Genomic DNA, 27764 nt, shown 5'->3' with positions numbered 1-27764 from the left:
ACACACACACAAATATACATATAAAATATGAACTGTATGACTGGGACCATATTTATTTCTTCTGGATTTCCTAAATTGCCTTGATTGGTAAAAAGAACACACTAGGTATTAAGTAATGGTGGATGGAAAAATCTGGAGAACAGTAAGTAGCCATACCTCTATCATGTCTTTTTAGATCAAAAGCAAGATACATATTAATTTATATCTCTAATCCATTTTAGTTCCTCTTCAAGTCAGCCATGTGTAAGCCAAACCAGCACATGTATAACAGTAACTGGAAATAGGGGTTGCTGTTCATTTCTAAGTGTATTTCCTTTTCTATGGTAATTGTATGTGCTACTCTCTTTTCATAGCTCAGGAGAATGCAAGCAGTATCTTTCAATAATAAAGCATCTTCATGTGTCAACAGAAACATACATTTAATGAGTACTGTCTGGCAATAAATATTAAATAAGGTTAAATCTCCAGGCATGAAAAGTTTTACCAGCATGTTTTTGTCTGTACTTGTTAATGTTTTCTCCTTATAAGTATGCCTCCACATCTGATTTTAAAAAAACTCAAGACTTCCTCTGTCAGAGAGCACCTAGCAACTAGTGAATTATCATAGGAGTTCACAGGGTTGTCGTTTGGGCCTTCTTCTTCTTTTTTTAAAACACATGCACTTTGACTCAGAGGAGTGAATTTAATAGGCTTTTTTGTTAGAGGACAGAAAGCAAGGTGGCATATTAGAAAAAGCATGCACTTAGGAGATAAAAGTCTCTTAGCCAAATGGGTGATCTTGGCAGTTACCTAGTTGCACAGAGCCTAAGTTTCCTCAGGTATAAAGTGGGGAATAATACCTACCTCATAGGACATTTGGGAGGATTACATGCAATAACAGATATTGAAGCACTTAGCATGTAACGAGTAGCCAGTACATGTTGGCGTCTACCTCCTTTCTTTCTTCAGTTCCCCCTGTTCCAGGCTTCTAGGCCTACTCTTGACTTTATTTCCTGCCTTCTGATTGTTTCCCAAGATTTATTCATTTCTTTTGCATTTTCATAATTGAGTAACTTCATATCTCCTGGACATTTTTCTTACCCAAACATTGTCTGTTCTACCTGAAGATAAACTGAGGAACCAGGTATCTTTTGTGTTAGGTATTCACATAAAACTTTTATTAAAGATGATTAGCACATCCTTCTGTATATTTAACATACTTTTTTCAAAGAGGTTTTTACTCACTTTGTTACCACTATGAACACATGGTTGTAGTGCTATATATAATTTTTACCTTATCTTTTAAACAAATCTATTTTCTTTTTCAATAGTTTAATACTGAATAGAGTTTTAGCATGGTGTGTATATGTTATATGATTGCTCTTTGGAGGAGAGATAAAAATACATGTATAATGTATATAGTTTAATTTTGCTGTTCAGTGTATTGAATGTTTACTCATTTCTCTTTAAAGTAGTTTAAAAAGTATTTTGTTCTAGGTGCTGGGGATATGGCAGTGGATCAAATTGAGTCTTTGCCATTGAAAAGCTTGCTTTCTAAAGTGAAAAATTTTTAATTTTTTATAATACATTTTTCTTACTTTGGTCATACATATATATATACCATGCATCAAGGAGTTTTATTGTAATAGAATATTATATTTGGGGGGAATATTTGAAGCTATGGCTCAAATATTTTGTGTCCCAAGATTTATTAATATCAAATGTCAAATTTTTTAGATCAAATAGTGATTTCATTACATTTGCCATGTTCCACAAAGTAATATTTTATTACAATTCTTTATATAAAATATACTTGTTTTGGAGGTCTAACATTGGCTTGCAGGTTGAAAATATTTTTCATTCATTTAGTAAATATTTTTTGAGGACCTCCTATACGCCTAGGTTCTGTCTTTTTTTTTTTTTTTTTTTTTTTTTTTTGCGGTACGCGGGCCTCTCACTGTTGTGGCCTCTCCCATTGCGGAGCACAGGCTCCGGACGCGCAGGCTCAGCGGCCACGGCTCACAGGCCCAGCCGCTCCGCGGCATGTGGGATCTTCCCGGACCGGGGCACGAACCCGTGTCCCCTGCATTGGCAGGCGGACTCTCAACCACTGCGCCACCAGGGAAGCCCTAGGTTCTGTCTTAAACTAACCTAGTACAGGAATTTAAACTCAGGTCCAGAGCGCAATCTATTTCCTTTTCTTCATGCCATATATTAAAAGGTGGGGACAAGAGAATGAGGATTTATTTGGATTTAGTTACTGGGAAGGGGTCATTACCTTGGAAAGAATTCTTTTTAAATGGTTGGGGGAAGAAAAGCTTATTATAGGAGACTAAGGAAGCCCAGAATAATAAGGAAACTGAATTATGAAGTATAGGCGATTCTTCTTTGTATCTTGGTAGTGAATAGAAGGAAGATTCATGCAAGGGCTTGAAAGTACCAAAAACTGGGGAAGGTGACTTCAAAATAAGGGATATATGAGGGTTGTAAGAGAGAGCAAGGAGTTGGGGATCAAGTGATTAAATACCATGAAGCGAGGAGATAATTGAAACTGTAATGTTCCAGAGGAACCAGAGAAGATAGTTATTAGGACAAAAGTGAAAGGGGATTTGGCTTAGAAGAGTAGGGAGAAAACTTCATTTGATATAACAGGAAGAGATGAGAATGAATGAAAATAAAAGTATTTTAAGATGGAGGAATGGGATGGTTATGATCACTCCTGAAAGATAGCCTTTAATCTTCTCATAAAGTACGGTAGGGTCATTTGCTGAATGGAATAGGGTGAGAGGGAGAGGGGAGCTTAAAAAGGGGAAAATGTTCTGCCATTGAAACATACTTGGAAATCAGTGAGTTGAAGCAGTGACACCCCAGTTGAGGTTAGCATGGATGTTACAGTGATCTACAGTATCCCAATGTTCTGTAGCAGGAGTTGGCAAACTACAACCTGAGGGCCACATTTAGCCCTTGTAGCCTGTGAGCTAGGAATAGTTTTTATATTCATAAAGGGTTTAAAAAGAGAAAGACAAAGAAGATTGTATGACAGAGACCATATGTGACCTTCAAAGCCTAAAATATTTACTCTCTGGTCCCTTAAGGAGAGAACTGACCCTTGCTCAGGACCAGAGAGAGCAAATGATAGTGTGACTCAGTGGTTGGAGCTGACATGTTGGACATGATCGAAGATCAGGGGGTGATAACGTAAGGGATACTAGTTATGAGGGTTTTGGTGGAGGTGGACAGTTGGGTGCAGGTTGATAAGGGGGTAAAGTAAAGCCAGAAGAAAGCTAACAGATTGGATGAAAATGGAGAGGGCTTGTGGCTAGATCTCACAATGAGAATGAAAAGCATGATCAGTTGGTATAAAGCAAAGATGACAGGTAAGGAAGTTGGAGATGGAGAAGGGAAGCACAGTTGGTTATCTTGGAGGTAGAAGAGCTTCACAAATTGTCTATTGATGAGATCGGGATGATGGAGCATCAGAAGTATGATATTTAAATTCCTGAAGATGATAACAGGGAGACTCTGTAAGAAGAAATAATGTGAATTAGGTTACTAGAGTTATTTGAAGAAAGTGGAAGTGGGTATCGAGTATGAGGTAGATGATGGTAAAGAGTTAAACAAAGGCTGGTGTAAGTAGGTAAATTACTATAAATAAGGGGAGGGGGAAAGTGATGGTGGCAGTTAAGTGGTCTTCCATTTGCCCTGGCAGCTGTTCCATTCTCTTGACTAGGTAATTGATAGAGGTAGATAAAAAGGCTGCAGGGAAGATGTGGGAGGTCATAGGAGGTCACATTTACACATAGTCTTTGAGGATGGGAGAAGCAAGGTGGTAGATTCATTTCAAGTTGTAAAATGAAGCCCTCAAAATAAAAGTAGTTGATTTTTTTTTTTGCACAGATGTATAAATGTGTTACTTACACAGCTCTTCCTGTAAAGACTTTTTGACGTTAGTACTATTTACTATGTAAAGTTCATTTTTTTGTACTAATGAAATTATTAAGGGATTAATACTAAAAATATCTCTCTTTACTTAACTATGAATATATACAAGAGTAACCTGGCAGGTAATCTTCATTTGGAATATTAAAACTGTCTTGATTGGGCTACAAATAACTAATAAATACAAATCACTTGGGCATGATAGTGGTCCTTCCATGACAATGTTAATGTAGAGTCTATATTATAGCTTATGAAGCTTTACTATTAAACATACATATAGGAACATAATGTATTTTAGCCACTAAAAATCTAGTTAGGGGGATTCCCCTGGCGTTTAAATGATGAAGCAGGAGCCGTTGGTAGTTGCTTTGTTATGTTTTTCTATATTGGTGGGCAAAATGATTCCTGTATTTATGGCATAATTTTCTGAAGGAAAAACTCTTCTGTGCCAAGGACTAAAAATATGAGAAGCAGACAAAAGGTAAATTGACAGAAATTTTCACTGTGCTAATTAAGTGGGAAGTTACTGGTTCTTATTATAAAAGCCTCTTCATTTTTTCTGGAGAATCAGACTATTTCCTGATAATCTGAACTCTTAAATACTGAAAACGTCATTTTAAATGGTACCTTTATTTTAAGTGGTTTTCAATGAATGACCTTTGGAATATTTTTAAAGATTGAGTTAAATTTCTTTTGAATCATAAGAAGAAAATACCTTAATTATGTCATTTATTTTAATTGTATTTTTGTGTTGTGTTTTTTCCCTCAGTTCCTGTTACAAAGAATATAGCAAAAACACAGCCTTCTCCTTCCAAAGCAACCCAGCGTTCAATGCAGTCTCTACAGAAAACTGCTGTAATATTACCAACACAGCAGATCAGGAAATCAGGTCGGACTAAACCACCAGCACATACTTCAGTCCCCAAGAAGGGGAGTTCTGTTAAAAATATCACACCAAGGAAAAAAGGCCCAAACTCAGGAAGAAAGGTTAGTTGTATCTCCTACTAATTTGCATTACAGGTCTCTGTAGTGCCTTATTATTAAACACACAGTTTAGGACTTACTAAGAGTGTTATGATGCCTTTTAGGAATGTACCAAGAGTATATAAGGCTTTTTACAAGGTGGAGCGGGGAGGGGAACGGAAGGATTGGGAGTTTGGGACTAGCAGATGTAAACTATATATAGGATGGATAAACAACAAGGACCTACTATATAGCACAGGGAGCTATATTTAATATCCTGTGATAAACCATAATGGAAAGAAATATGAAAAAGGATATATAGCTGAGTCACTTTGCTATACAGCAGAAATTAAACACAACATTGTCAATCAACTATACCTAATTAAAATTAAAAAATAAGTATATAAGGCTTTTTAAGGCCTGTGTAACAATCAAGATTGTTACTTCTTTTCTTGGATAAATTTAAAACTGAATAGTGTTCGACCTCTTCAAAACCACATTGAAAATACTGCATGGGTGTATTTATGTTCGAGCCAGTTTATTTAAAACTCAGTATACTTTAAAAATCAATGTGAAGTGAATTTTACTGTACATAGATTATACCTCAGTAAAATGGGGGTGAGGGAGAAATCAGTGTGATAAATTCAGTGATGCTAAAGTCACATCCTACCTAACTGACTCTCCCCCAAAGAAAACAACTCTAAAACCTGGAAGTAATAGAAAAAGCAGCTACCCGAAGACACTGGAGAATGAATGGAAGCAGACAGACTGTGGTTGGGGGAAATACACATAGGAGGAGGGGTGTTATACGAAATGCTATATTCAGCAAACATACTCTTCAAGAATGAAGAACTAAGGACATTTTCAGGTAAAAGCATACAAAAAATTCATCACTGGCAGACAAACACTATAAGAAATGCTGAAGGAAGTTATCTCTAGGTAAAAATACTAATGACTTTCTTTTTTCCTCTTAATTTCCTTATAAAAATAGGACTATTTAAAGCAATAATTATTATACAGTCTTGTGGGATTTATAACATACATAGATATAATACATAAAAAATTATAGTATAAAGGCTTAGGGGTTGGGGATATGGATTTGTAGCATTGCAAGGTTTCAACATTTTCTGTTAAGTAGTACAATATTAACTTTGTGTGGATTGTACATTGAAACTCCCAGAGCATATTGTAAAAATACAAATGCAAAGAAATATAGCTAAAAAGCCAATAGGAAAATTAAAATAGAATTCTAAGGACTATTCAGGTAATCAACAACAACAAAAAAGAGGAAAGTAAGACAGAGGAACAAAACACAGAGGAAACAAGCAGAAAACAAATAATAAATGGTAGACCCAGACCCAAACTTATTAATAATTACTTTAAAAATTAGTAAACTAAACTTTTCAATTAGAAGACAGAGATTATCAAAATGGATTTTTTAAAAGATCCAAATACATCCTGTCTACAAGAAATACACTCTAAATATAAAGACATAGAATCTCTCTAGATCTGTTAGAACTGAGTTAAATTTCAGCAGTATTACCTTAAACATTTCTGAGTTCAGCCACCTGATATCAATATATATAACGTTTCTATTTTGTTACAACTAATGTTTGCAGTATGGAGCAAAATGACAGTACCATTTTGATTTTAAAAACTTACATTGGTATTTTATTTTAAAAGGCATTCAAAATTTATAAAATAAAAACCAAAAGTCAGGGCTTCCTTGCTGGCGCAGTGGTGGCCTGCCGATGCAGGGGACATGGGTTCGTGCCCCGGTCCGGGAAGATCCCACATGCTGCGGAGCGGCTGGGCCCGTGAGCCATGGCCGCTGAGCCTGTGCGTCTGGAGCCTGTGCTCCGCAACGGGAGAGGCCACAACAGTGAGAGGCCCACGTACCGCAGAAAAGAAAAAAAAGAAATCAAAAGTCAATAAAACGGAATATTTTTCAAATATAAAATCATAAATATTGAAAAAATCAAATAAGCAGATTATTCTAATGTAAATTCTTAGCAGATGAAATTTTTTAAATTAAAAATAAATTATAAGGGGACTTCCCTGGTGGCACAGTGGTTAAGTCTCCACACTCCCAGTGCAGGGGGCCTGGGTTCAATCCCTGGTCAGGGAACTAGATCCCACACGCATGCCGCAACTAAGAGTTCGCATGCCACAACTAAGGAGCCCTCGAGCCGCAACTAAAGGAGTCCACCTGCTGCAACTAAGGAGCTGGAAAGCCACAACTAAGGAGCCTTCCTGCCACAACTAAGACCCAGTGCAACCAAATAAATAAATAAACATTAAAAAAAAATAAATTGTATAAACTTAAGGAAAGTTAATGAAATTTAAAGGCAAATCATTTATTTTAAATGCATTTTAAAAATTAAAATGTATCAAGGGTGTCATTGATGCATATATTTAGTACATATTTTCCAGTTGCTGAAAAAAGTCTTTGTGATTAGCTGGTATATGGTCAAGATATGATAACTCCCAAAAATTTCTCTTCATTCTTTTACTTTCAAATAATTCCAGTGCTGGTTTGACAATTTTGAAGAGATCTTTTTGAAAATACTGTTGTATGGCGGTGAGGAGGGGCAAGGGAAAGATAATGTAATTTTTTTGATAATAAACTTTTTTGTTGCAAAGGAAGCATTTCAATCCACCTTCATCTTTTTTAGCTTCATTATTTCATCATAAAAAGATGAAGATTCAACTCTTTGAGCTAGAGTAAGAATTGTTCTTGCTGTACTCTCCTTTGTCAATTATTTTCTTCCCTTCCTTAAGCATTCTAGAAGTATGGAAGTGTGGAAGCACATTTTCCAAATAAATGTATTCAATTTACATTGTTAGTGCAAACACACTATTTTGGTATGTCTTAAGTCAAAGGATTTAGATTTTAGATTTTTAAAATACTGAAAGAACGAGAATATATTGACACAATAATTGTAATTTAGTATTTTCAAAATAATATACTAAGATACTGTGAACCCAAATGACAGTCACTAATTTAAACAAATAAAGAAAAATCCAACAACACTGTTTGTGTTTTTCTCCTTTTTCCCTGCCTTTTAAATATCTTCTATTATTACCTTTTCTAGGCACAAGATCCCCTTCTCTGATACTGAAGAGTTGTGTTAGAAGATAGCTCCTAGAAAACCCCAAGAGTTGATATAAAATAAACAAAACACTAGTGATGTTAATAATACCCATGAGACATTTGGTTCTTACATACAATAGGCATAATTTTGTATGGACTTTAGCAAGCCACTGACAATTTTGTCATAATTATCGTATGTAATATGGAGAATTGCAGGCTAGATATGGTAAAAACCTAGATGAGTGACTGCTTTCTGAAGACAAACTTTGTCCTCTGCCTTGTTGAGGTCCTCCACCCTCATCTGATGAATTGCTGGATTAGATTTCCAAACTACTTCAGCAGTGTAAAAAACTTACTGGGAACCTCAAAAATAAAACAAGTTTTACAGAGTGAATTATTTTGGCTGAAGTGTGACTAGTTGGAACAGGGGATAGCATTGGGAATCCCAGCCTCTTGGTCTCTTCCTCTCCTACCTGACCAGCTTATGGGCCCCTCTTAGGAGCACAGTTTGAAAAGTACTGCAGTTTGTGACACAGGGATTTCCAACCCAGAGGACTTCAGACAACTGATCATTTGTGAACCAGTGATGCCAATAATTTTATGACCTCCTTATCTAGGAATATTTTTTTTTAATAGGAAAAACGTATTCCTGTTGTATGTTCCACATCTTCAGCTTCTGTCAGTATGCTGGCCAGAGGACGTGGTGGTGTTTTATATGATAAGGATGCTGTTCCTGGGTCATCTAAAATAGTGATGTCTACAGGTAAATTAATATTTTTAAAAGAGTGTAAAATTAGTTATCTTTTGTTGTATTATTTTCAGTGTCTTTGAAGTCCTGGAAATAAGAGGGAAAAAAGATGATAGTAAACATTTCTTTTAGCATTTTTCATATTAAAATATTTTGAAATTCTGATTGTTCATTTTGATGTCAAGGAAAAACAGTCTGTTTAAATACATAAGTCACTTGAAAATTCAACACCCTTAAGATATCCCTCTTGGTAAGATTTATAAAATTTACATTATTGTCAAATCTATTCTTGTTTTCCCATTATCTCATTTCACAATTTGTCTTTTTTGTCTTGTGTGTATTTTTAAGGTACCTCAAACCTTATTTTAATGCCTTATAAAATTTTCAAAGATCCTTGCCTGTCAGGGGGCATGATGACTTTAAATTGTTTTTTGCTATGTGAAGAGTGTGAAATGACAGACACCCAAACTAATCAGTCCCTTTTATTTGTCATTTCCTGCAAATTTCCTTATTCCTTTCCTGCTTCTTAAAGCAAGTTTTTTTGCTCCCTCTCCTAGATCCTTAATTATCTCTCTTACATTCTTCTGTTCCTTGGACTTTTCCCCTCAATTTTTCTTTTCTTATTAAAAAGAAATTATAATTTAATTTTTTGAAATAGAAATCACTTTAAAAATGATTATTGTAACATACCCTCCCCTTTTTTTTTGGCTGTGTTGGGTCTTTGTTGTTGCGCATGGGTTTTCTCTAGTTTTGGTGAGCGGGGGCTACTCTTTGTTGTGGTGCACAGACTTCTCGTTGCAGTGGTTTCTTCTCTTGTTGTGGAGCATGGGCTCTAGAGTGGAGGCTCAGTAGTTGTGGTGCACGGGCTTAGTTGCTTCGTGGCATGTGGGATCTTCCCAGACCAGGGCTCGAACCCGTGTCCCCTGCATTGGCAGGTGGATTCTTAACCACTGCGCCACCAGGGAACCCCGTTACATACCTCATTTTGTCTCTTTATTATTTCTGATTTTTAGTCCATTAGGAGGGGAGCCTAGCTAAATGAGTATAAACATTGAAATCCTTGTTTAGCTCACTTATGCTCAGTAGAACTTTGTCCATGCCATCAGCATCTTAGGTTAAGTTTTTAATAGGTGTTTCATTTCTGTGACAGAGTCCATCCTTCCTCTGGCTATTGCCACAAAGCTTAAGTATCATATATTTCAACATAGTGAAAGTGAGATTAATGTTTTTTTGTGTTTTTTTTGCGGTACGCGGGCCTCTCACTGTTGTGGTCTCTCCCGTTGCGGAGCACAGGCTCCGGACGCACAGGCTGAGCGGCCATGACTCATGGGCGTAGCTGCTCCGCGGCATGTGGGATCTTCCCGGACCGGGGCACGAACCCGTGTCCCTTGCATTAGCAGGCGGACTCTCAACCACTGCGCCACCAGGGAAGCCCTTAATGGGTTTTTATTGTACTAAATATAGACTGTATACATGAAAATTTTGCAATAAATTGAGTAGTGGATAAAAATAATGTGCCTCTTGATTTAGGGGGACAATATATTTTCTGTTTGTTAATGATCATATTGTGTTGTGTGTTAATTTGTATTTGTTGATTCTCAGTGAAGAAAAATTATAGAAACGTGACTGATTGTGATTATAGATTATTTGTTTCTAAATTCTAAATGCTTTTATTATACGAAGGAAAGCATTTAATTTTAAAATTTTCTTCCATGAACCTCGGCATGTATATAAAGAACATTTTTATTTTCTTAAAAATTAATGAAAAGGGCTTCCCTGGTGGCGCAGTGGTTGAGAGTCCGCCTGCCGATGCAGGCGGACACGGGTTCGTGCCCCAGTCCAGGAAGATTCCACATGCCGTGGAGCAGCTAGGCCCATGGGCCATGGCCGCCGAGCCTGTGCGTCTGGAGCCTGTGCTCTGCAACGGGAGAGGCCACAACAGTGAGAGGCGTGTGTACCGCAAAAAAAAAAAATTAATGAAAAAAATTTCTCTAGGTCATTAGAACTTACTGTGACACATATCTGAAATGATTTGGTTACTTTAGAAAATACTATATAATGAGAGTGCAATATTGTTGATTTAAAATAAATTCAGTCCAAAAGGAGTGTGCTGATATGACCAGTTTTGAAAGAAAATTCTTATACTGTGATTACTGTTAAAAAGTGAAAATATTCTTGACTTTAAGCCATTTTATATAATCTGAGAATGTGTGAAGAATTGTTTTATGATGTTACTAAAACTTGTATTGTTTTTATTATGATCAGTTTGGGCAGAATTCTAGAAAATTGAATAAGCATTTGGATTATTTATTTCTAGATTTCATATATTTACAAAATGTGAAAATATATTTACATACATATTTTTAGGTAGCAGAAATGATCACCGATAGTAACTATGTTTAGGTTATCTTTAAGTGAAGCATGGCTAATGGGATATATGGTGATTGATTATGTAGTGTTTATGTTCCTTCTAACCAATCTCATTGTTTGTTATATCTATATACACATTTTTAATCAAGTCTGTGTCTATGTAAACAAATATGGAAGCTCTGGCCCTTACCTGGATCAGAAGAAAATCCAGCAGCTGCCCGATCACTTTGGCCCAGGCCCTGTCAATGTGGTGCTCCGGCGGACGGTGCAGGCCTGTGTGGATTGTGCCATTCAAAGTAAGACTGTTTTTGGATTCCTTAAGCCAGATGATCGTGGAGGAGAAGTGATAACCGGTATGCTCATCTAATCCTTTATGAACTTTTATTCCCTAATTTGTTTTTAGGTTTCAAGAAGGCAAGGATTTTATAATACATAGATTATTTTATAAATTTATATTCTGTTAACTATAATATTTGAATACTATATTAATGTAATAGAATATGTATAATAATTATATGTTTATAGACTTTTAACCCTGGTTTGGAAAATTTAACTTTCAAAATAGACAAATAATGTCAGAGTAATACTGTATATTGAGGTAAGAGGTACAGATTTTTCTTTTTACCTGCTGTATTAAGCTCACTATAGATAAAGTGAGCTTAATATATTTTAATTTTTTTAGAAAACAGACTAATCTGTAAGAATCTCTAAGTAAAAAATGTGATTCAAGAAGTGAGTAAGAGGTAAGATACACATGGCTTTCATGATTGTATGATCAGATACTGTATTTGTACCCATGGAATGTTTGGAAGAGCAGAAACTATTGTACATCAGTAGGTTTCTGTTGTTGTTGTTTACTTTATGAATATTTTTAAATGAGAATGCTTTTATTAGTTCAGACTATTGTGTTTGAATGAGAGGAACTTTTATAATTTAAGATTATTCCTTTATAAATTACAAAAACCACACGTTAGATTTATAATACATTTCCTAAATTGATGACTTTCATTTTTGTTGGTGTGGTTCTCATCTTTCTGTAATGTAACTGACATCTTTTCTTCCCTATAATAGCCTCCTTTGATGGGGAAACTCATTCCATCCAGCTCCCTCCAGTGAACAGTGCATCATTTGCTCTTCGCTTTCTTGAGAAATTGTGCCACAGCCTGCAGTGTGATAACCTTTTGAGTAGCCAGCCTTTTAGCTCTTATAGAGGTAATGGTCATAGTCCTGCAGAGCATGATCAAAATAATTCAGGTAAGAGAAAATGTAAAATTTTATACTGTGCTTCTATTTTATATTAGATTCTACATTAACTTGAGAATCTTACATAATTCAGTTTTTCCTGTGTCTTCCTCAAAGTAAACCTTTTAGCCACAGTGAACTAATTAGACATGTATAATATATAGTTTTTGTTCATTCGAAGTGGAAAAGTAATTTCTTATTGTACTCATAATTAACTTGAGAATCAAAACCTGAAAGGTGTATCATTGTGGGGTCTTTTTGTTTTTTAAAATTTATTTATTTATTTTTGGCGGTGTTGGATCTCCGTTGCTACGCATGGGCTTTCTCTAGTTGTGGGGAGCGGGGGCTACTCTTCGTTGTGGTGCGTGGGCTTCTCACTGTGGTGGCTTCTCTTGTTGCGGAGCACGGGCTCTAGACATGCAGGCTTCAGTAGTTGTGGCTTGCGGGCTCCAGAGCGCAGGCTCAGTAGTTGTGGTGCATGGGCTTAGTTTCTCTGTGGCATGTGGGATCTTCCTGGACCAGGACTCGAGCCCGTGTCCCGTGCGTTGGCAGGCGGATTCTTAACCACTGCACCACCAGGGGAGCCCCCCCAGTCCTCTTTTAAGTACTGTCTGTATGGTATATTTTTTCCCATCCTTGTACTTTCAATCTATTTGTGTGTTTGAATTTAAAGTGTAGTAAGTTTGTAATACAACTTTAAAAAAAAATCCATTCTGCCAATCTGATTTTTTACTGGAGTGTTTATTTCATGTACATTTAATTTAATTACTGATAAGGTAGGATTTACATCTACCATTCTGTATGTCTCTCTTTTTTTCGGGGGTGGGGTAGTCTTTTCCTCCATTACTGCCTTCTTTTGTTTTAAGTAGATGTATTCTTGTGTACCATTTTATTTTCCTTGTTCTTTTTACTATTTTTTTGAGTTATTTTCTTAGTTGCCTTGGGGATTACAATTAACATCTTAGTTTAAAACAGTCTAGTTTGGATTAATACCAACTTAATTTTAATATTATGCCAAAACTTTGCTCCAGCATAGCTTTATTTTCTGCCCACTTCTTTGTGCTATTATTGTCATACAAATTATATTTTATACATTATAAGCTCCCAAATACAGTTTTATAATTATTGCTTTTTTTAAAAAATTTATTTATTTTATTTATTATTTTTGGCTGTGTCAGGTCTTTGTTGCTGCATGTGGGCTTTCTCTAGTTGTGGCGAGCGGGGGCTATTCTTAGTTGTGGTGCACGGACTTCTCATTGCAGTGTCTTCTCTTGTTGCGGAGCACGGGCTCTAGGCGCGTGGGCTTCAGTAGTTGTGGCTTGCGGGCTCTAGAGCACAGGTTCAGTAGTTGTGCCTTGCGGGCTCTGGAGCACAGGCTCAGTAGTTGTGGCACACAGGCTTAGCTGCTCCGTGGCATGTGGGATCTTCCTGAACCAGGGCTTGAACCTGTGTCCCCTGCATTGGCAGGGGGATTCTTAACCACTGCGCCACCAGGGAAGTCCTATAATTATTGCTTTATGTAGTTGTCTTTTAAATGAGAAAGGAGAAGAAAAGAGTTATAAACACAAATATATTTACTGGTACTGTTTTTTTTTAATGTGGATTTAAGTTATTCTCTATTTTCATTTCAACTTGAAGGAGTCTCTCTAGTATCTCTTATAGGGTAGCTCTCTACAAGTGAGGAATTCTCTCAGTTTTTCTTTATGGAGAATTTCCTATTTTCTCCTTCAGTTTTTAAAGTTTAGTTTTGCTAGATATAGAATTCTTGGTTGACCGTCTTTTTGTTTCAGTGCTTTGAATGTCATCCCACTTCCTTCTAGCCTCTGTAGTTTCTGATGAGAAGTCAGTTGCTAATCTTATTGAGGATCCTTTGTATGTGATGATTTGCTTTTCTCTTGCTGATTTCAAGATTCTCTTTGTCTTTTGCTTTTGGTGGTTTGACTGTTTTTTCTAGGTGTGGATATCTTTGCATTTATCATAATTGGAGATCCTTGTGCTTTTTGGATTATGCAGATTAATGTTTTGCATTAAAGTTGGGAAGCTTTTAGACATTATTTCTTCAAATAGTCTTTTTGCTCCTTACTCTCTCTGTCCTCTCCTTCCAGGACTCTCCCATTATGTTTATTGTGGCATGCTTGATGGTGTCCCACAGGTCTCTGAAGTCTGTTCATTTTTTCTCTCTCTCTCTCTTTTTTTTTTTTTCTGTTCCTCAGACTATATAATCTCAATTGACCTCTAACAAAATTTGGTGATTCTTTCTTCTGCTAATTCACATCTGCTGTTGAGCCCCTCTAGGGTTTTGTTTTGTTTTTTAAATTTCATTTATTATACTTTTCAAGTCGTGAATTTCTATTTGGTTCTTTTTATAATTTTTATCACTTTATCGATAGCGTGAGACATTGTTCTTATACTTTCCTTTAGTTCTTTAGACATGATTTTTTTTTAAGTTCTTTAAACATATATAAAATAATTGACTTGATATCTTTGCTTAGTAAGTCCAGTGTCTGGGCTTCCTCAGAGGCAGTTTCTGTTGACTTTTTTTCCCCCTGTGTATGGGTCATACTTTCCTCTTCCTTGCATGTCTCCTAATTTTTTAATTGAAATTTAAAAGTAATATAATGCAGCAACTCTGAAAATTAGGTTCCTTCCCCCTTCCTAGGCTCTGTTGTTGTTGTTGGTGCTGTTTGGATTTTTAGTGACTCTCCTGGACTAATTTAATGACTTTTCCAGGTCTAATTTTGTTATATGTGGCTACTGAAGTCTGTTCACTTAGGTTAGTGGTCAGCTAATGATTGGACAGGGATTTTCTTAAGTGCCTGGAACCAGTATGTCTCCCAGCCTTTGCCAAGGGGTTCTTAGTGTGTGTTGGGACTTACCTTGAACATTCCAGGAGGCAGTTTACAAATCTGCTTTGTGCAGAGCTTCAAGGTCAGCAAAAAATGAAAGATTAGGGCCTTCTAAAGTCTTCCTGAGCATTCATACAACCATGTACATACATATGGCCTTCTAGATTCCCAGGAATATCTCAGTGCTTTTCAGAGTCCCCTAATGGACATCTCATTCTCCAGTTTTTCCTTTTAAGCTTCTTGGTCAGCGTCTTGTCAGCCCCAACTGGTAATACTACCTCTGGAAGCTGCAATGTTAAACAATTGCCATTGTTGTGGGTTTTTTGGTTTGGTTTTTGACCAGTGCTTTGGATAGGGCTGTTCACACAGAGCAGGCTCTGATTTAGGTCAAATAAAACAAGCCCAGAGATCAGAGGTGTTCAGTGAGCTGCAAGATTGATCAAATAGTGACACTTCTCTGTGGGTGGAGCTTTTGGAGAGTTCCAAATCCTTTGTGCCCCCTTCAGTGCTAGGCTGGCTGCTGGCTTTCACAGCTACTGTAGTTGCAAAGCTGTTGGTTTGCAAGGCTGCTGCAAAACTGGGGTGAATGGGATTATATTAGGGAAGGTAAATGCCACAGAATTTGTTGTTCTTTCTGAGATTCAGCCATTTTTCTTGAATAAAATGCTTTTTGGGTTGTTGTAATCCTTTAGTTAACATCCACAATTTTGAAAAAGTTAATTTTGCCAGCGCTGTCACTATTTTTATGAAGGAGTGGATTTTCTGAAGTCCTTAATCAGTCATCCTGGAAGTGCTTCTCTGTGATGACTTCTGAAGTACTTTGTAAATTATCTGGCCTTTTCTAGTTATCTCTGCAGGAACAGTTTCATGCCTGAGCTCACTACGATACCCAGAAGCAGAAGTCAAGAATCAGTTTTATGTTTGTATCAACCTCAGATAGTAGACCATATACCAGCTTCATAAACTTTTCATAAAGAATGTATTATAATATTACAAGTAAAAGATAAGTAAAGACTTTTTCTGATCTTCCTGTGATTCTGAGGTAAATATCTATAGAAAACTATAGAAACTGTATATTTTAGTACTCCAATTTTCTGTATCATTAAATGGGTATGAAAAAAGTCAATTATTTCTCTTCATAGAATTTAACTGTCCTAATTGTAGAAATATCTCTCATTCACTGAAGTATGTTTTGCCTGTTAGTTTTATAGTTGATGATTAAAAATAAAATCAAATGGTGAGAGCTCTCTTAGACTCATTAGTAATCAGTCAGTAAATGGATGGCTAAAGATTGCTCATCAGACGATTTTGAGAGGCATGCCTGGCCCCCAGCCATTTTGAACTAGATGAAGTTTGACTTTGGTACTTTCTCATTGCAGTCTTTCTTCTCTCTGGAGGTCTGTTATCCTACTTTATAGATTTCTATTGCACTTTGTTTTTCCTTTTAGTTGGAGATTAAATCAAAATATTGATCGATAATGTAGTGTAACGTAGTCTAATGTAGTGTAATAGTGTAATTAATAAATTGAAATGTCTTTATTTTCAGGATTATGCCTTAAAGTGTGGTCCTTTAGGAAGAAATGCATTTGGTTGAATGATAAGTAACCAGTAGGATTGTTGTAAGTGTACCCCTAGGCCAGGATTGTTGCCTATAAAATGGAGTGTTCATTGTACCCTATCTTATCTTTAACTTCTCTGAATTCTTAACTTTTCTTGCTCATGGGAGCAATTTTCCCAGGTCTTTTTAGACACATTACAGTTGGTTGCCTAACTGTTGGCCTGAGAGAGTTAGAAAGATGTGATGACCCTAGAATAAATGAAGCCTAGACACAGTGCCTTTAACCCTTGAATATAATATCACTGAAATATTTAACAGGATGAAATGAACACATCTTGTTCATAAATAATTGATAAATTATTGATGAAGTTATAGTAGGCAAATGATTTAGAAACAAAAGTGTTTTATGCTGATGATATGAAAACGCTTGAGTATATTAATTAGTTATAACAGATATTTCTTTTTTTGAAAACAGTAAAAGAAGATACAACAGAAAAGAAAAGCACCAAACGACCTTCTCAGGAACCTCTGCCTTATGTTGCTCCTCTCTCTCCTAAGCTCCCCAAAACAGAAGTGCATGCCTCTGAAGGTAAATAGTATTTACATGTTGCAAGACTGGGGAGAAAAGTCACTCTTCTATCACTTATATGCTCTTGAGTGTTGATGCTGGAAGTAGGGGATTATATTCCCCCAAATCCCCCAAAGTAGTGGCAGTTAGGCTACTACTTTGGCAGCTTTGTTGAGCGCTTCATTCCCTTCAGAAGTGCACAGTTGTCATTTCTCCTCAGATTAAAGAAAAACAGTTATAGCCATATTTTCCATTCAGCTTTGTATTGCTAAAAGCTGATAGAAAGAGGAATAGAAAAACCTAGTACATTTCTCCAGTGCAAGTTTTAAGTGCCCAAGGAGTAAGCAAATGTTAGAAACCAACTCTGTGATCATATTGTAACAAAGAGTTGTGAAGAACTGCATTCCTAAAAATAAATGCTTTAGTGAGGTGTTCATAGTCTTGGTGGCAAGACTGGCAAGGGTTAGTTGCCGTGAGAAAAATAGATGATATCATTAGAATCAATTTGAATTTCAGGACAGTGTCCATTACTATAAACACCAAGAAGGGGATGGCCATGTGCTTTGTGTTAGAGGTTAGTGGTTCAGTAGAGTATGGCTTAAGTGAACTGTTGTTGGCAGTTAAGGGATTTTTGACCTTTTAATAGTATTCGAGCTGTAAGTCTGTTGAAGATAATTGCCTTTGTCTTTTTTCTTATTGCCTTTGTCTTTTTTTTCTTGTAGAAGAAGTATTATCTTCTGAGGGAAATGGCATGCCCAAAGGGGAAATGCTTTCTGAAGAGTCCAAAAACTCACCACTAAATCCAGCAAGTTCTTTGAATCCTGCCAGCACAAGTCCTATAAGCACTCATACTCCGGTCTCCAGTAGTGTTTCTCAAAGTGTGCCATGCACCTCGAGTTCAACACTGGTAGGGACCGAATCACCTCCCAAGAGCAGTCACCATGAAGTTACATTCCAGATGCAGAGGAAAAGTGAAGGTATATTCAAAAACAGTGATTCTCAGCCAGTGTGTTTGTCTTTCCCCTTAAGGTTTCCATGCCCCACAACATCCCCTGAGAGTTTATCGCATTGGAGAAAGTGCCAAAAGTGAGGAGGTCGAGTCCTCCCCTTCACATCATTTTCAGGGCCAAGCTGCTACACATGCTCTAATCCTCATGGCATTACAGAACTATTTCTGGGAATCTGGATCACCAACCATGTTTCTGATGGAGACTTCTCAGTTTAGTGCTTTTCTATCCATTGTAATTTATCATTTCCTTGGGTACTGCCTGGACTCAAAACCCTCACATGACTCTGAGGCCTGGAAGGATGCACTCCCTCTTCTTTCTGACGTACCCTCTTCCTTGTCCCTATTGAGACCTTTCCTGGCCCCAGCCTGTGTGTGGTTCCCAGATCTAGGCTCTGGCATTCTGTTGCTGCAGGCGTTTCCCCATTTTCCACACTCCCAGTCATTCCCTCAGACCCCGCAGGAGAACATGATATGTATAAACAGGACAGCATCCTACTCTTCATTTGGAAAGAGCCAGAGCAGCCTTCCATGTGCAAAGATAGCTACTATCCTGTACCCTTTTAAGGGTTAAGGGTGCTGTGGTGAGAGGAATAAGTGTTTTGTCTTTTGTCACCAGATAGGCATCTAGGCAAGGTTGAGGAGTAAAGGAAGTAGGAATCAACTAACTCCCCTGCCTTTCATAATGGATATTATCTATGGGCAACTGCACTGTACACATGCTGTGATACATTTAATATCGTCACCCCCATCTCCTACTCTGTGTAGATTGTCTCTGGTTTTGGAGTGATTTTTGTAGAGAGACTGAAGATAGATGTTCATTTTATAAAGGGGTAACGTACCCTGAATTTTTAGATACTTTCACAATATATGAGTTCATGAAGACAGGCCTTCTGATCTCCTAGTGTATATAAGACAGAGCCATTAAGGAGAAGAGCATGACTGGACTTTGATTATTTTTCACATAATTATTTATTTCATGTAATTATTTGAATAACACTAATGTTCATAACTTTTTCTGATTATTTTGAAGATGTGGGCCCAGTTAAATTATTTTCCATGATAGATTAGAAATAGATGAGCTCACAGTTTTATTTTTTAAATTTTTTATTTTTTAAAATTTTTAAATAAATTTATTTTTCGGCATGTGGGATCTTCCCGGACCAGGGCTTGAACCCATGTCCCCTGCATTGACAGACGGATTCTTAACCACTGCGCCACCAGGGAAGCCCCTGTTTTATTTTTAATATAAAATTATAGTTTTATACCAGAAGTCATATCTTTACATATAGTTTATTTGTAGTAATCCGTAAAAGTAGTTATATGTTATTCAAAACATAACTATACCAGATTCTGATGACAGAAACCAATAGTCTGTTTTGAGTTAAAGGAGAAGACTTTTCTGTCTGGATTGTTAGAATGCCTTAGGCAATGCCTCCATGGTCTATACCATCATCGTTTTTACTTGGGTTGATACAGCCCAGCAGCATTTCTTGGTAGACCAACATTTTTATCTCTGACAAGTAGAAAGTAGGATAGATTTTACTAAAGAGTTTTTATTTCATATCAAAGTTACGCTATTTAAAAAGAAAATAAATAAGATTTACCATTGTGAGTTCTTTTATCTTCTGTTTTTCTTTGCCCTTTCCCTGGGTGAGTACTCAAAATACTCATAAAATGGCCGGAGCTCAGAGGATAGGAAAGAAAAGGTGCACTTTTGGCTAATTCACACATACAAAAATACTAAATTTGTATTGACGGTCCTTGTTTAGAGAAACAAATCCTCCTAGCAAATTACAAAACCCACTTCTCTTATCATACACTAACTTTAGAGAGTCAAGCACTCTGGTTGAGTAAATGAATGCGTGTCTGGACACAAAGAAATTTCAATACAGTGTAGTGAACGGCACAGATATAACTTTTTGAGGTATGAGCACTTAAATTGTTTCATGTCTTAGTTACTTCTTTTTTAAACATATAAACCTTCAACCAAAATATCTATTACTATGCAGTGAAACTTGAAAGAGGCATTCAGTATAATGTTAAAGTTACTTCTGACCTAGCTAAGCACAAAATAATCTTGTTTTCTTCAAAATTCAGATAAGCATGTAAGGCTTGAGAAACAGGAATTTAAAGAATAAAGTGATGCTAAAAACCATCCATATTGAATACATTAAAGTGAATAAATTTAAGCAATTATCAAACTGTAAATTCTGGGGATTTCCACTGCAATTAGCTAGTAAAATAAACCTAATCTGGAGATATCAAGAGGAGAAAGATTGAGAGAAATTCTTGGAAATATTTAAAGTAAGAAAGCAATAAGTTAGCTTAGATTAGCCTAATTTAACCCAAGTAACAGATCTTTTGCTGTATTTTCCTGTGGCCAAAGTGGCCTCGGATTGCTCAGTCTCTTTTATGATCTTTGGAACTGTAAGGTGTCTTCCGAAGCTGCTTTTGTTGTTTGGGGGAGGTCAGGTGGGACATTCTTGAGTAGCCATCCTCAGGTCATCTTTGTCTAGGCTTTCCCTGGATTTTACCTTGGAGTCCTGGGTCCATGCCGGGGTACTTCACACAAGGTTCCAGGAATGAGACAATTACTCCCTACCTAACATCTCTTCTTTCAGGATAATGATCAGGTCAAGTATGATTTGTCTTTTTTCCCCCCATTGAAGCTCCAAGTTATATAGCTGTACCTGACCCCAGTGTCCTGAAACAAGGCTTCTCTAAGGACCCTTCAACCTGGTCTGTGGATGAAGTGATACAGTTTATGAAACATAAAGATCCTCAGATATCAGGCCCCCTCGTCGACCTCTTCATGCAACATGTAATGTATCTTTTGATCCGGTTTTCCTGCCGTAATGACTTTGAATGACCTCTGTGCAGGCCCTTCAGTTGGATACTGATTAGTGTGGATGGTGGGGGAACCCTATCAACTGATTATTCCATATGCGAGAAAGTTTACTTTGCCCAAAGTTAGAGCCTTAAAGGGTGGAGGCTGGATCTGTGCTTTAAATGGGTACCCGGGTACCTAAAATACTACAAGTCTTCAAGTTCTCAAGAGAAGATGATTCAGCATGGCCACCCTCAGGTTTCTTCTCCTTTCTAACAACAGCTACAAGGATCCTCCTCCCCACCTGCTCCCTGCTCGGCCCGAGGACCGTGAGTAGGAGGGGTGACCACAGCTGTGACAGGGTGTCCTCCTTTTTATGACGCCTGATGAATCCAGTAACTGTAGAAGATTAAGTGCAGCTTTATTTTAAATAGGAACTCATGAAAACCAAATAATATGCTTCCACGACATAAATTGCTTAATTAAGGAAATAAAGAATTTTAGGAGGATGCCTTGTGTCTGTTAAATAATGTTTATAGTCTTTTCTAACAATTTCATGACCAAATATCTATGTATCCTTTTTGACGTTGTAAGAAAATCAGTAATAAGTTTTCGTATCTAATTAGCTTCACACAACTAACTGAATAGCTTTCAACATAATGACAACACTGTATAGCACATTTACAGTTTGCGTTAATACTGATATACTCATATTCCCAGCCTTTCTAAGAAAGTTAATGACTGTCTGAAATTCATTTCTACAGTTCACAGGTTTCTACCCTTTGTCATAAATACATGGTACTTGATTCAACATATAGTATTTAAAATCAGAGTTTGATGCTAAGGCCATTTTTCAAAGATACTGGGTTAAATTTCCTTTTTCTTAAAATTTGAAGTGAATTTAGACATTTTCAAATGATGCTTTCACATATAAGTTATATTTTTAATAGTTTTCAGGAAATAAATGCATATTCAGAGAATATATGTTGAGAATGTACAGCTGCTCCCTGTTTTACATGTTCTTATGTGTACGTAACGTGACAAAACATGAAATCAGTATTAGTAATTATAATTTCTTTCTCTCTGTAGGAGATTGATGGGAAGGCTCTGCTACTACTCAAAAGTGATGTGATGATGAAGTATTTGGGGCTGAAGTTGGGGCCAGCCTTAAAGTTATGTTATTATATTGAAAAACTTAAAGAAGGAAAATATAATTGAAAAAAAATGTGTAAGTTTAGACATAATTTTCAGTTGTCTTGATAACTTTTTAATTTAAAAGTATTTTTATTCTCGTAGCAGTTTTTGTTCTATAGACAGTTCCTCTAAAACTACGTTATATCCAGAATTGCAGAACTACATTACAAGTCCAGTCTACTTCTTTAAAACACATTAACATGTTAGTCTTAGCATATTCAACTTGGCAGTCCTTTATTATTTTACACTTTACAGTTTATTATTTAATTGTACAGTTTACAAATATACTTAATGCAGGAAACAGAGAAACACCATTGATTTTGATTAATGTTTATATATAAAACCAAAACAGCTACATCCCAAAGGGGGGAAAGTATCAGGGACTGACAGGCTCTCTAGTGAAATCCATGAGAAATTTTCCTTAGAAAAGAATTTAAAGATGCAACTGTAGATATCATCTCTTTTTCAAATATTTTATGTCTGTTACTGCAATGTTCTGTTTGTGTTCTACCAATTTCCGGAAAGGGAACAGCCATATAAATTATTTTCCTTTCGTTATTATTTCTCTGTATGTTGTGTTTGTTCATATTTAAAGAAAAAAACAAGCTTATAAACTTTCATAAAGTGTTCTTATCAGTTTTTGATAAATTTCAAACAATTGTAAGATAGAATGGTTGTTTTATGCAGGAGATATTATACTACAAGGGTGGTTTGGATGGAGTCTGATTAAAATTTTTCAGTGAAATACCCATTTTTTCAAAACTTTACATATTTTCTCTAAGCTTAGACATTTAACTAGGCATTCATTTCTCATATCTCTATATGAAGACACCTGTGCCCAAATTTTTAAAATATATATATTTTATTGTCTGTTTATTCTTCATACAGATACTATACCATATTTATATATTATTCTATACCTGTAGGTATTCAGACAAATAAATCTGTTGTTTTTGAATTTAATATGGCACTTTGCACTGCCACAGAGGTAATGGTGAACTGTTTATATAGTTGGATGTTTTTATTCTGAAAAAAATATGTGCATCATTTGCTATCACTAGTACCTCTCAGCTTAGTCTTCAGGGGATAAGAAACAATCCATAGATTGGTTTCCATACAGGGAAGTTCTCTGTCCTATGCAATGTTGCTAGTTAATTTGCTTAGTTCTGAGCCATTTATTCTGCTAAATTTTGGAAGATGCATTAATTCAGCCTTATCATTTTGGGCTTTATTTTTAAAGTTAGAACTTTCAAGGGGAAATGGTGCTATATGTTTATTGTTAATTACTTTGTATAAGTTTGGTGTAATGTTAATAAGCTATGAGAATCTGTGCTAAAAGTATTAGCCATTTGTTATAAATGCCAATAAAATGTACACCAGGGGCAAGAATGTACATTTTCTTTTTTAGAAAACCAAATGTACTTTATATGAGAATGCTTCTATTTAAAGGGTGGTTTCATCTATGTTATTCATTTTGTGTTATAAGACAAAATTCTAATTTAAACTTGGTCTTCTCTCAAATTGTTTGTGTGAAGATGCTGTGCCCAGTTAAACAGTCCTCAGGTGTTTGTATAAATATACTGTTTTACAGTTTTCAGATTTTAAAATATAATAAAGTTTAATAACCACAGCCATTAATGTCAAAGCCTCAGATTTGATTTTACTTGCTTTCACCACATTATATTAATGTATGAATCAGCTATAGTTGAAAAAGCAGCACTCTAGTAAGTTTGTGGCTTTATATGTCCAAATACTTGGTTTTAACACTTGCCATTCCTAGGAGCAAAGGGCTGATCTTTTGCAGGGGCCTTAAATGAGACCCCAGGGAAGCAGTAAGAAGTTAAATCAATGAGTTTTATCTGTACTCAAGTTAGTTGGCAGTGATGCAAGTGTGCTAGAAAATGCCAGTGCCCCCATATATCTCATCCCACCTGAGTTCATGTATCTGGCTGGCAATTCTGGCTGCTCTTTTACCACTGGGGGCCAGAAGCCATACTGCTACTCAGCCGTCAGCTCTCCCAGCTTACCTGGTGGAAAAGCCCTAGAGGCTCAGGGTTGTGGTTGAATCACCTTCAAGATCCGACCCCTCAGCCCACCTGCACCAGGAGCTGCTGCCTTGGAACCCAGAAACTGTTACTGCTGTTAATTGGAGACAACCGGGCCCTGACTGAGGCTCCAGGGATGATGATCTCAAGTAACTGGAATGGAGGTGTCGATTTTCACTATCTGGTTTGTAAATTTTTGTCCAGAGACTGTCATGCCGTGTTAGCGCGGGTTACCTGTGAACTTAATTATCTTTGCTCTAGTTTTCCCCCCTCAGTCCATTCTTCAACTTTCTGTAGGCAGCAGGATTCTGCAACTTGAGCTCTAAAGCCCTCTGGGTACATTGAGCATGTGCTTTTCTGTCTTCTGTCTACGTGATTTCTAATTGTTGGAGAGTCTTATGGTACATGGTTCAGAATAGAATTTCCCAGACTTTTAAATTGGTACTCCCTCTGTAAACATGAAAAAACCATGCCTTTCTGTAATATTAGAAATTAAAAATTAAACATCATGACTAGCAACAGTGATTCTGGGAGGAAAAGTGCTGCTTTTTCAAGCTACATAAGGGACTGTACTCACAGTTGGTTGAGTGAATGAAGTATGTTTAAATTTCTGGGGCTGTTTCTACAGTGTGATGCGAGGACTTGCTTATATTTTTAAGTGCTCTGACGTTGATCCAGGAAATGGAGAGAGCTCTTAGGGAGGACATGTAAGCCAGGGCCCACCTTCAGAACGCATGGTGGACAGTTTGTGTCTGATCCCTCCTGACGTTTCCTCTGTTTTGTCCAGCATTTTGATGAAATTGAACCTTGAAAGCAGCTCTCCACAATGATCGCATACTAAGACCAAGCTTGCCCACTCTCCCTGCTGTACAAGAGGCAACAGCAAAAAGACTTTATTGTATCATTCAGTCTTTGACATAAGGAAGCAAAATTAAAGGGCAGATACTGGTATAATTAAAAAGGCATTATTGATAGACATTAGATTCAAAGAGAAAATTCACTGTTAAGAATCCATGGAGCTTTCACAAAATTGAGTACATACTAAGCTACATAGAACACTCTGAATCACAGGAAACAAAGTTAGTACAGGCTACAGTCTGGGACATAAAATTCAGAAGTTAATGAGATACTCTGAAATGCTAACAAGAAAAACAATAAGCACCCCTACCTTTGTAAGAAGCCACAGCTTCTTTCCTGAACTTTCTCCTTGAGTTCTAGGCCTGGGTATGTCACTGTCTACTGATGTCTCCACCTGCAAGCCCACAGCATCTCCTCCTCATCACACCTGAATCTTTCCCCACCTTCCTTTGCTGATGTGCCCCTCTCCAGTCCCTGCCTTAACAGCGCCTCACCCACTGATGCATCCGGGCACCTGACAGAGTGCCTGCCAGTGTTGGCCTCAACTCATCGTCCACAGCCCACCGCAGCCCTGACGTCACCTGGTCCTAGGCATCCTACCTCTCACAGCTCTCTCTCGTCTGGGCCCCCCAGTCTGTTGTTTCCCGAGTTTGCTGCCAGATGCCACTTCAGAAATGCTAAGTTTCTTTCCTATGAGCACTTCCAGGGCTGATACTTTTATTTATTATTGTATTCCCAGGATTTAGCATACTACCTCCTACATAATAGATACTTAGATGTTGGTTGACGGAAAAAAACACAAAAGCAAATTTTCTTCTTAAAAACACGGCCGTTTCCAGTACCTCTCCCAGTTTACAAGAAAATCATTTTTATTGATGCTTGTACTTCATTAATGCAGTGTGGCTCCCCGCCACCACCATGGAGCAGCTCAGATGTGTCTGAACGGTCATGGGAGATGGCCGATCCAGAGGACTCTCAGGGCAAAGGCAGTTAGGCCCAGAGATTTGGGGCTTGTTGTAGGAGAACTGAAAAAATCCCTCATCTTTATGAATATACTGAAAGATTTGTCAGAGACACAAACGAAGTGCTTTCAATAAATCTGTTGGTGTTTTGCATGCGCGCGCATGTGTGTGTTTAGCTAGGATTTGAAGATGTAACTGTGAGCTGTAAACCCTTAAGTTTAACAAAGCTGTCCCACGTCCTACTGACAATTTATATCTTATGTCTGCAAACCAGTTGCTGGGTGGTTCCATTTTGATTGAGCCAGGCTAATATTTTTCTCTCCTATTTAGGAGCCACCTTTTGCATGCTTTGGAGTTGGAATTTAAAAATATAAATATAGAAGGTCAAAGTTGTGCTCGCTGTTGATAGCTCCTGTAAAACACCTGACTCAATGAGCAAATATTAGCTCTATCAGCTACTTTTAAAAAAAGCTTCATTGTAGTACATTTCAAGTACATGTGAAAATAAGGATAGTGAAGGGACACCACCCAGCTCCAATAATTATCAGCTCATAACCCATCTTGTTTCATCCACACTCCCACTCACATCTCCCATTTCCACGTTGTTTCGAAGCAAATCTGATAGATCATTTAATGTATAAATAGGTCAGTATGTATATCTAAAAGATAAACTTTTTAAAAAGTGACCATACCATTATCATACTTTAAAAATTAATAATTCATTTCTAACACCATGCTGTAATGAGAGGAACCAGGGCTCCTTGGAGAAATGACCGATTCCAGGACTGGGGCGGGGAATGTACAAGTTGAGCCTGGAGCATCTTGTAAGTGTCGAAGGGTGTGCTCCAAGAAAGCACAACAATGAGGAATGTCAAAGGGACACAGGAGCGAACTGAAAGAGCTTCCAGTGGCCAGGCAGTCTGGAAATGGTTTGAGCAACAAAATAAAGCAGTATTGGATTATAATCCAAAGTATAACAAATCCAAAGTATAACAAAACCCTGAGTCCATACTGCTGTAAATCAACGATTGAATCAGTAAATAGGGGAGAAGAGAGAAATCTGTGCAGAAGAATCCCAAATTATGTAGACACTCACCCTCAAGGAGGTGGAGCATTACTCCCCACTCCTTAAGTGTGTGCTGTGCAGAGAAGTATGTGCTTCCTTCCAAAGAGGGCAGTATGGAAAGGGGGGGAAACAGGAACTCTCCACCTGACAAACACCCTCAGCCAGGTGGTCAAGGTCAACATCAACAGCGAGAAGTCCTGTTCATAGCATGTACCCTTGATATGATAGCATGAGAATGGCCCCTTATCGCTGAGGTTTTCCTCCCCAAAACCCATGACACCAGTTTCATCGCGAAGAAAATCATCAGACAAATCCCAATTGGGGAACATTCTGCAACATACCTAACCAGTCCTCCTCCAAACTGTCTAGGTCATCAAAAACAAGGAAAGTCTGAGAATCTGTCACAGTCTAGAGGAGCCCAAGGAGACATGATGAGTAAACATAATATGGGATCCTGGAACAGAGAAAGTGAAAGGGAAATGTGAATACGGTGTAG

At 37.2% G+C, this 27764-nt stretch overlaps 1 protein-coding gene across 1 annotated transcript in view; it reads left to right on the top strand.

Annotated features, from left to right (window-relative positions):
• SCML2 (Scm polycomb group protein like 2) overlaps positions 1-23954 on the top strand; it is a 63347-nt gene extending 39393 nt beyond the window's left edge. Inside the window, exons 6-13 of the mRNA XM_024739311.1 lie at positions 4688-4905; positions 8612-8738; positions 11243-11446; positions 12165-12347; positions 17215-17328; positions 18030-18284; positions 20986-21137; positions 22233-23954. Of these exons, the coding sequence (XP_024595079.1) occupies positions 4688-4905; positions 8612-8738; positions 11243-11446; positions 12165-12347; positions 17215-17328; positions 18030-18284; positions 20986-21137; positions 22233-22361 (1382 nt within the window). The 3' untranslated portion in view covers positions 22362-23954. The remainder of the gene's footprint in view (positions 1-4687; positions 4906-8611; positions 8739-11242; positions 11447-12164; positions 12348-17214; positions 17329-18029; positions 18285-20985; positions 21138-22232) is intronic.
• Positions 23955-27764: the final 3810 nt, after the last annotated feature.

The sequence above is a fragment of the Neophocaena asiaeorientalis genome, unplaced genomic scaffold (genome assembly GCF_003031525.2).
Source record: "Neophocaena asiaeorientalis asiaeorientalis breed wild unplaced genomic scaffold, Neophocaena_asiaeorientalis_V1.1 scaffold771, whole genome shotgun sequence".
NCBI classification, from domain to species: domain Eukaryota; kingdom Metazoa; phylum Chordata; class Mammalia; order Artiodactyla; family Phocoenidae; genus Neophocaena; species Neophocaena asiaeorientalis.
Note: the sequence above shows the minus strand (reverse complement) of the source record. Positions and strands in the feature narration are given on the sequence as shown.